Source organism: Carassius auratus, chromosome 36, assembly GCF_003368295.1.
Source record: "Carassius auratus strain Wakin chromosome 36, ASM336829v1, whole genome shotgun sequence".
Taxonomy (NCBI): Eukaryota; Metazoa; Chordata; class Actinopteri; order Cypriniformes; family Cyprinidae; genus Carassius; species Carassius auratus.
The window spans coordinates 7,233,187-7,243,303 of record NC_039278.1 but is presented as its reverse complement, the minus strand read 5'-3'; the positions used below and the strand labels follow the sequence as shown (position 1 = coordinate 7,243,303).

At 37.5% G+C, this 10,117-nt stretch overlaps 1 protein-coding gene across 1 annotated transcript; it reads left to right on the top strand.

The window, feature by feature from the left end:
• The first annotated feature begins 1,132 nt into the window (after positions 1-1,132).
• LOC113055105 (ATP-dependent RNA helicase DDX19A-like) lies at positions 1,133-7,715 on the top strand. The gene is made up of 12 exons (XM_026221094.1): positions 1,133-1,396; positions 1,594-1,648; positions 1,768-1,815; positions 1,899-2,034; positions 2,173-2,265; positions 3,077-3,179; positions 3,254-3,368; positions 3,533-3,710; positions 4,360-4,597; positions 5,499-5,661; positions 5,752-5,943; positions 6,195-7,715. The coding sequence occupies exons 1-12, from the start codon at positions 1,340-1,342 to the stop codon at positions 6,254-6,256; spliced, it is 1,440 nt and encodes a 479-aa protein (XP_026076879.1). The 5' UTR covers positions 1,133-1,339; the 3' UTR covers positions 6,257-7,715.
• Positions 7,716-10,117: the final 2,402 nt, after the last annotated feature.

Here is a 10,117-nt window from a genome sequence, read left to right as displayed (position 1 = left end):
AAATGCAGTAAATGAGCTGAATAACAAAGCCTATTTTTCTTGTTTGAACACATTATTAGGGCCTTGATGCTTGGATTCTTGTTACTTTTCTTATTTTGTGCTCCACAGATGAAAGTCCAAATGCAGAGAGAACAGAACAACAGACACTGACTCTTATATTAAATATATAACGTCTCATTCTAGCAAATTCTTCTCATCTGTCAAGTGAGAACTGTCTGTCTGTGAAAGTGTTGGAGAGGTGTGGGGCAGCATCTACAGGCAGTGAGGAGAACTTACACTTGATCATTGCATTAAAGCATTCGGAAGAATATTCTGTAACACCATTTAAAAAGCCTCTTCAGTTTGGACAGATGCTGAGATTTAGAATATGACCAACATGAAAAATACAAGAACATATAGTATATATTCAGATTCTTCAGATACATGCAAAAAATAATAAGCAAATCTTTGTCAGGGGCCCCTTTCAGTACGTTCATAAAACCCCCAAAATGACTCCCAACCTGAATATATATATATATATATATATATATATATATATATATATATATATATATATATATATATATATATATATATATATATATATATATATATATATATATATATATATATATATATATTTATTTATTTATTTATTTATTTTTTTAATTTTTTTTTTAATTTATCAAATTTACAATAGAAAATAAGCAATTTAGCCTACTAATAATAGAAGCCTTCTGTACAGAAATAAAGTAATCAAATGTAAAAATAAAGCATATATAGCCTTCACTGTATGATTTAAATATGCACCGACTCTAATTAAAGTTACTAAAGTTATTCAGTGAAGAGCAGTGAAAGCCCACATTAGATGGGTAGAGTATATATATATATATATATATATATATATATATATATATATATATATATATATATATATATATATACACACACACATATATACATATTATACACACACACACACACACACACTAATTTTATTACACAGGTATCCCTAAAATGTACAAATATAAATATACAGTTTGCACAATACACTGTATTAAACTCAGAAGATGTGTATTAACTGTTCATGAAGAACCTTTCGTTTCACGTCATGCGTGTTGCCCTTGGCGGAACGTTTAAGAGGAACCAAGTACAGGCGAGTCTGTTTCCGGCCGGAGGTGTGAGTGTCGCACCCCACAAAAAGCGAGGACCGACACAGTCCATTGTGTAAAGTTGTTGCGTTCGGTTCTTTTTCGTTTAATTTTATAAAGGTTTTATGTGCAGTTAGATTTAACAGTCTGTTGTTAAATCATCGACGCCCGTTTTTAAGGACAAACATTTTTTATTTACAATTAAAGCCATGGCATCAGACTCGTGGGCTCAGGCCGTCGATGAACAAGAAGCTGCGGCGGAGTCGGTGGGTTCAACCCTCAAACATAACAATCAGAGAAAGCTGAAGAAGTCAATCAAACATTTAACGACCCACAATCACTCGTCCGTGTCCGTACAATTGTAAAGTTGTTGTTTCTTAGTAACGTTACGTCGCTTGCTAAGTTTAGTCTAATGCGTGTACGTTACATGTTTGTGTATTTATGGTTTCACTTTGATTTACAGATAGGCAGCTTGCAAATAAATGAAAAAGATGACCAGCTGAAAGCTGCAGCAAATGGTGAGAATAAATTACAATTAAAACGTGTATGGCCTGCAAAGTTAGATTAGTATTGTTGTGGATTCTCATAATGAATGATGTTGGTTTCTTGTTTTTCTTCCTTCCTTTTTATTAAAAAGGTGCAAAGACTGAAGGCAACGCAGAGAAAACGGAGGATGAGGATAAAGGTGACACTCACAGCAGAATCAGTCTGTTTTCTTCAGTGTTAGTTCTCCGCGTGAGAGTTTACTAAACCTGCTCTGAGTTGCAGATGACAAGGCGGCACAGTCTCTGCTGAACAAACTGATCCGCAGTAATCTGGTGGACACGAGCAGTCAAGTGGAGGTCCTTCAGAGGGACCCGAGCTCTCCGCTGTACTCCGTCAAGTCATTCGAGGAGCTGCGACTGTGAGTTTGACTCCTGATTGTATTCTAGCTTTAACAGTGGTCAGACTAGCATGATCATGTTTGTCTTGTGCTATGAAATAATGCATGACATTTTCCTCTGGTTTACTAATTATTTTGATTTATTTATTTTGTGGCCAGGAAGCCTCCGCTGCTGCAGGGAGTGTATGCCATGGGTTTCAACAGGCCCTCTAAAATCCAGGAGACCGCATTGCCCATGATGCTCGCAGAACCGTACGCTTGTTAACCTTTTCTTCTCCATTTAAATCCAATTTAATGCAGTCCTAACATAACTTTTTTTTCTTTTCTTTTTTGGAGGGGGGCTAGATCAAAATGGCTTTTTTTTTTTTTGTAGCAGTAATTTTGCAGATTTTTGTGGAAGATTTGCAGTGTTATAATTAAGATAACACATTATGTACAACATGCACACATGCTTTCACAGAAAATATTTCATTCTCAAATATTCAATATCAAATTCTGACACAATTTAAATACATTTTCTCATCTCATTCTTTTTTTTTTTAGTTATTAAAACAACTGATTGTGCTGAAATTTAATATAATTTAATTCAATATAAAACGCTGCATGGTCTTTACTGTATGAATTAAATATACTGATCATAATTAAAGCGAATAAAGTCAAGAGCAAAGATGAATGAATGAAATGTCTGAAATATTAGTCTGCTGTATGACCTAGTGCTAGGATTCAATACATAGATGCACACCAAGATTTCTTCCTAAAGTGTTTGTGAATCCTAATGTCAAATCAAAATGCCCTTCCTGGCATAACCTTGTGTGCATTCATGTGTCGTGTGTGCACCACATTATGAGCTTTTGATCTGTGCCTTTTCTCGTCCATGCGTTTGTTTTTCAGACAAATATGTCAGACTTTATTACTGTTATTTTTATTTTTTTTGACAGTCATTTTGTGGTCAAATGGCGAATTATGCAGGAATCCAGAAAGCGCGTCATTATGCTGAGCACTGAATTGTGAATCACTGGAAGGACTGTTAATGAGGGTTTTGAACACATCTTATCCTGTCCAGTCCACAGAATCTGATCGCTCAGTCTCAGTCAGGCACGGGTAAAACCGCTGCTTTTGTGCTGGCCATGTTGAGTCACGTGGACCCTGAAAACAAATGGCCTCAGGTATGAAACGCATCTGAGTCAGTGAATGTAATGCATGGAAATAATTCGGCTCTAATGTCTCTCTGTGTGTCCAGTGTCTGTGTGTGTCCCCCACATACGAGCTCGCCCTCCAGACAGGCAAGGTCATCGAGCAGATGGGCAAATTCTACCCTGAAGTCCAACTGGTGTATGCCATCAGAGGAAACAAATGTAAGAGTTCTCTACTAACACACTGTCTGGATTATGTAGATGAATGCATATTTTCTTGACTTTCAGATTTGTAATGGTCGAGATCAGTGTCAAAGGTTTATTACATGTTTGTTACACAGGAGAAGCTTGTAATTGTGTATGTTATGATGTGGTGTTCGCTCCAGTGGAGCGGGGGACGCGGTTACAGGAACAGATCGTGATCGGCACTCCTGGTACTGTCATGGATTGGTGCCAGAAGCTTAAATTCATCGACCCCAGGAAGATCAAGGTGTTCGTCCTGGATGAAGCGGATGTCATGATCGCCACACAGGGCCATCAAGACCAGAGCATTCGGATCCAGAGGTACTGGATCTCTACTGGATCCAAGTCTACTTGGACCACATTAAACATCCTTGCATTTATTATTATTATTATTATTATTATTATTATTATTAATCTTTATGTGGTGATCTGGACTTATGGGTCATATATAGTGCCATTTTTAAATGTTTTATTTTATATTAAATTTAATACAAATTTATCAGAAATGGTGGTACGTAATTGAAGTCATGAAACATAAAAAATGTAATTAATCTTCTTAAAAAAAATAAATAACACTTAATTTTTAATGGAGTAAATTAAGTTGAGGAGTCTATTCTATGAACTCCTTTCCAAAAAATCTGGAATTGAACACCCCTAGGTAAGTGGACAGTCCTACTTTTTCATCCAAAATGTGCTTTTCATCCACATTTTGTGCATCATGGAAATCATAGGGCCCTACTAATGCTGAAGATTTTTTTTCTTCCCCCATTTCAAATTTTCAATCAAATTGCAATATTTAATATTGTTTCACTAGTGAACTTTTAATTTTGGGACCCTACTGTTGCAATCTAGTAAATAGAGGATGCTTTATATATTGTCCTTAAATAGTTCAGAGCATTAGAAAGAAATTTGTCTTTTTGAATTGCAGCATTACATTATATTACAACCTGTTGTTCTTGCTTTTTTACAGGATGCTTCCTAAAACTTGCCAGATGCTGTTGTTCTCGGCCACATTTGAAGACACCGTGTGGAACTTCGCAAAGCGGATCGTTCCCGACCCCAACATCATTAAACTGAAGCGCGAGGAGGAAACCCTGGACACCATCAAGCAGTACTACGTCATCTGCAACAGCAAGGAGGAGAAATTCCAGGCTTTGTGCAACATTTATGGAGCCATTACTATCGCACAGGCTATGATCTTCTGCCACGTAAGTAACAATATCATCTGTTCAGAGTAGGGCCGGGACTCGATTAAAAAAAATAATCTAATTAATTAGAGGCTTTGTAATTAATTAATCGAAATTAATCGCATTTTAATCGCATATAAATATTTGACCTGAGAACAGTGAGAAGTAATTTTTTTTTCACATGGATTTATAGTATAACATTGAATAATGACTGAATACATAAGCTTAAGCAACAAAATATTGTTTATTTTTGTTCAACCAAGTCTAGCAGACCAGTGCAATTTTTGCCATGAAGTGTAGCAATAGCATATTTAGAAACAATTTAGAAATAGTACATTTCAGAAATTCAGGAAGCTCATAGGTGCTGGAACCTTCTGTAAAGTGTTTTTTTTTTTTTTATTAAAACACAATACTGTCAATTACATTCAGAACATTGGAAACACTGACTATTAGAAAACATCTCTCTGTTGCTTCAGAGGCCCTGACATACTAAGTCCAACTCTCAATAACCTTGGCCAAAACAATAAAGAGTTCAACATAAACTGCCAGTTGCACCTACAAAATGATACATAGTTCAACATAAAGTGTAAAGTCCACGCTTGCTGCTATATGTTTTGTGTTGAGGTGATACTTGAGGCTCGTAGATGTGCTGCTGCAGTGATATGCGAAGCGAACGCTAGTTGGTGCTCCAGTATAATCGGTCCGCCGAAACAAATCCGTGAGAAACATTCCGCGGTGCAAAAATAAGTAATTAAAAATGTGGGATTTTTTTTTTTCTGTAATTAATTAATCTTAGTTAACGCGTTTTTTTTTTGTGTAATTAATTAATCTCAATTAACGCGTTAAAGTCCCGGCCCTAGTTCAGAGTACAACTTTAAATCCCCGAAATAAGTAATAATACATGGACGCTTTACCATCACAGACCAGGAAAACCGCGGGGTGGCTGGCAGGAGAGCTGTCCAGAGAAGGCCACCAGGTGGCGCTCCTCAGTGGAGAGATGCAGGTGGAACAGAGGGCAGCGGTCATCGAACGTTTCCGTGATGGCAAGGAGAAAGTTCTGGTTACCACTAATGTCTGTGCTAGAGGTATATCGGCTTTCTGTCTTTTTAGCTTCATTCATCTTCATGAGCAGATTTTGCCTAATGGATTCTTTTTCCACATGCGACTTCTTTCAGGTATTGATGTGGAGCAAGTTTCAGTCGTTATCAACTTTGATCTGCCAGTGGACAAGGATGGAAACCCTGACAATGAGACGTATTTGCATAGAATCGGGCGTACTGGGCGATTCGGCAAGAGGGGGTTGGCCATCAACATGGTGGACAGCAGGTTTAGCATGAACATCCTCAACCGCATCCAGGAGCACTTCAGTAAGACAAACCCTTATGTCTCTTTACAAAGCCATCAATGTCCTGGAGTAAGCTCTATCAGCAGAGTATGTGACATTCTGGGGGTTATTAGTAGGAAACAGTGCCTTATAGCGTTCAGTTTTCCGTGATCAGCATATCACCGTTGCTGCTGATAGAACTTTATACTTCTATTTACTGCTGAATATCCATACTTCTATTTATTGCCATGGTTCTGAATGTGGGTTAATTCAATGATTTGTTTTCTGTTACAGATAAGAAAATCGAGAAGCTGGACACCGATGATTTGGATGAAATTGAGAAAATCGCCAACTGAGCGGCTGTCTTCGTTCTTCTAATAGGACCGTGCTCGCGCTAGGTTTTAGATCAGAGGCTGGAAGCAGAGCTGTGCCGGAGAGGATGTTTACATGTGGAGCAGTTTTATCTCAGATGGAGTTTTTATAGGTTTTCCTTAAACGCATTTCACTCTTTGTACTTCTTAATAAATTTTGAATGTCTTAACGTCACGCGTATGAGAATGCTACAAGAGGAGTCTGGGATAGTGGCACGAGGAATGTGCCTTTCGATATATCAATTTTATCATGAACAGTATGAATAGATTTTAACAGCCTGCATTCAAGCAAAGTGTGTGGAAAAAAATGACATTGACTGTTCTATTGATTTCTAGCATGGGACTCCAAACCAAGGACTCGTATTGTCGTAATTGCTGAGAGATTCGATTTTTGTGGAACGAGCTGAATTTTTGAGCACTTGTGTTCAAAGTGCTACGTTTCATGAAAAATAAGCAAGTTTATGAAATCTAGGTGCAGCTGCATTTGATTTTGTGCGTCCCTCCAAACGAGGAGTCAAAATGCAGGATTAATTTCATATAATGAGAGATTGTTCTTATTGTGTTCTTCATTAATACTCGATACCTCATGACATTGCTATAGAAGGGATGCTGGCAGTAATTGGCTTGGAATTAAATCGAAACCATTGCCAAAGTCTTTTTTAATGGTATAAAATTATGCAAAAGCCAAAGATTTGTGCCTCCATTGGATTCTCCAGTATTTAACATGGAATAACACAAACGTATCTTTCATCATGTACTAATGTCGTCATACATATTTAATAAGTACAAAGAGTAAAAACTGTTGTTGTATTAAACTGATGGGTCACAGCATTCGTTGAAGGGTGCTCTGGAGCGGAAGTATTATTTGTGTTAGTAGTAACCGATTGCACTGTATTGGAAATGATCAGGTTCAAGTGCATGAATACACCGCAGAAGGCTGTGCCACATTCCCATTCGCAGCTGCCTTAAATATGTAAAAGGCAGATGCGAAAGCGTCCTCTACAATCTCACTGTATTCTTCAGGGTAGCTTTAGCAAATGATTATTTCATATTACAGGATGTTTTATTTGAACCACTCAAAACGACACTGCACTTGGCTCTTTTACTTATGCATTGGAGTAGACATATATTTTATTAGGTATGCGAGTAGTGAGGCTGGGGTAAAGTGTGTCAGTCGCTTCTTTGAAGGGAAGACTTTTTTTGATAAAGAATTATAAGATTGAATATATATCTCCTGTTGCCTTGTCCATTTTCACAGTTTGGTTCAAGCTGTCAGTCATACCTGTTAAAACGATATTAAATAGAGGGTTTTCTTTTTTTTTTGCCTTTTTTTTTTTTTTTCTTGCAAAGAAAATGTATGATTAAACTGAAGGACTGTTTAGAAACCATCACTTTATCTAGTGTCGCATCAGGTAATAAATGGACTTGTCTATTATCAAACACATTCCTGCATAAACATTGCATTTTTTAGATTTAATTGTTTTTAATTTGTGGTATTTTACTGAAATACCCATAATGCTTGTGGACTATTCAACGATGACGTTTCCACAGAATCACAAGGCTGCTCGTAGTCTTTTAGGTCATATTCACCTAAATGAAGAGTTTTTTTTTTTCTTTTTTTTATCATGTACTTACAGCTGACAAATCAGCCATTTGGAATTATGGTCCCACTTTATATTAGGTGGCCTTAACTACTATGTACTTATTGTGTTCATATTGTATTGTAAAACACTTTTGCTGCTATTGAGGTGGGATAGGGGTAAGGTTAGGGAGAGGGTTGGAGGTATGGGGAAGTTTAAGGGTGGGCTAAGGTGTAAAGTATGGGTCAACAGTGTAATTATCAATGTAATTACAGAAATTAAATACAGATGTAATTACATGTCGTTTTTTTTTATAAATATAAGTACAATGTAAAAACATGTATGTACACAATAAGTACATTGTACTAAATTATTAATTAAAATGTAAGTACATAGTAGTTAAGGCCACTTAATATAAAGTGGGTCCGGAATTATTAATAATCTCCATATTTCACTTCAATTGAATGTTGATGACAAAAAAAGTATGTATCTCTTTGAAAGTGATCTGTGATGAACAGACCCTGTGTGTGTTTTTGGAGCGGATCAGTGACTGTCTGGACTCTGGATGTTACAGGATGAGGAACACTTGCTTGCTGCGAATCTTGATAAAACTGTTTTAACAAATCCAGCACCTCTCAGGTCTGCTGCTTTTGTAATGATATTGATGTCTGAATGATGTGTGCTAGAATAAAACTATGAATCAAAGCATCTTTGACTAACTTTTTGTAATATATATATATATATATTTTTTTTTTTTTTTTTTTTTTTAAAGAAAAAGTAAACAATTAGGTTTAATTATGCTCTCAATACTTGGTTGATGTCCTTTTGCACGAATTACAGCTTCAGTGCGGCGTGGCATGGAGGTGATCAGACTGTGGCACTGCTGACGCATTATTGAAGCCCACGTTGCTTTGATAGAGGTCTTCAGCTCCTCTTTATTGTTTGTCTTCCTCTACACAATACCCCATAAATTCTCTGTGAGGTTAAGGTCAGGTGAGTGGGCTGGCCAATCAAGCACTGTAATATCATAGTCCAAATGACTCTGGCTTCAGTCCACTTCGTGTGAAGCTCTCCCGAGTCCTTTAATTGTTTTTTCCTGACATTCTTCCCAAGGCTGTGGTCATCCCTGTTGCTTGTGCACCTTTTCCTACCACACTTTTTTTTTCTTCCAGTCAACTTTCTATGAATATACTTTGATACAGCACTCTGTGAATAGCCAGCCCTTTCAGCAATGACCTTCTGTGGCTTGAGGGTGTTGAGGATAGTCTGTCAAGTCAGTAGTCTTTCCCATAATTGTGGTTGCATGGTCTAAACTTGCCCAAGAGGTACCTAGTACTAGTACCTAGGTACCTAGTATACTCAAAATGTATATATATATATTCACTCACTGGCCACTTTATTAGGTACCATGGTCAAATTGCTTGGAAACACAAATTGCTAATCAGCCAATCACATGGCAGCAACTCAATGCATTTAGGTGCATCTAGATGTGGTGAAGATGACTTGCTGAAGTTCAAACCAAGCATCAGAATGGGGATGAAAGGGGATTTAAGTGACTTTGAACGTGGAATGGTTGTTGGTGCCAGACGGGCTTGTCTAAGTGTTTCAAAAACTGCTGATCTACTGGGATTTTCACACACAACCATCTCTAGGGTTTACAGAGAATGATACAAAGTAAAAATTTTGTGGGCGGCAGTTGTATGGACGAAAATGCCTTGTTGATGTCAGAGGAGAATGGCAGAATGGTTAGAGATGATAGAAAGGCAACAGTAACGCAAATAACCACTCGTTACAACCAAGGTGTGCGGAATACCATCTCTGAACACACAACACGTCGAACCCTGAAGCAGATGAGCCACAGCAGCAGAATAGCACACCGGGTGTCATTCCAATAAACGATATGTAATTCCGGCGTCAAACTGGGCCTTGTTTGTAAAACAAGCATCTTCGAAATGCAGGGAACAAACAAAAACACTGATCAGTGAATGTCTGTTCTCTCAGTGCTCTGCTATACGGGAGCGCGCGCTCTTCCGGCAGAAGTGCCTCAGGACCCATATAAGGAAATTCCGCTCCATCTAACGTCACACAGAGCCATACTCAAAAAAAACTTTCCGAAACTTGTGACAAACCGGAAGGAGTATTTTTGGAACAGAAATACTCCTTCAAACGTAAAACTTAATTTTTGAAACTTTGTCCATGTTTAGCATGGGAATCCAACTCTTTAACAGTGTAAAAAACTCAGTATGCATGAAATAGCATTTCACCC

Coding starts and splice junctions, on each gene's coding strand:
- LOC113055105 (XM_026221094.1), top strand. CDS start 1,340: ATGGCATCAGACTCGTGGGCTCAGGCCGTCGATGAACAAGAAGCTGCG. Junction 1,397..1,593: donor AAGAAGCTGCGGCGGAGTCG/GTGGGTTCAACC, acceptor TTTGATTTACAG/ATAGGCAGCTTGCAAATAAA. Junction 1,649..1,767: donor GCTGAAAGCTGCAGCAAATG/GTGAGAATAAAT, acceptor TTTATTAAAAAG/GTGCAAAGACTGAAGGCAAC.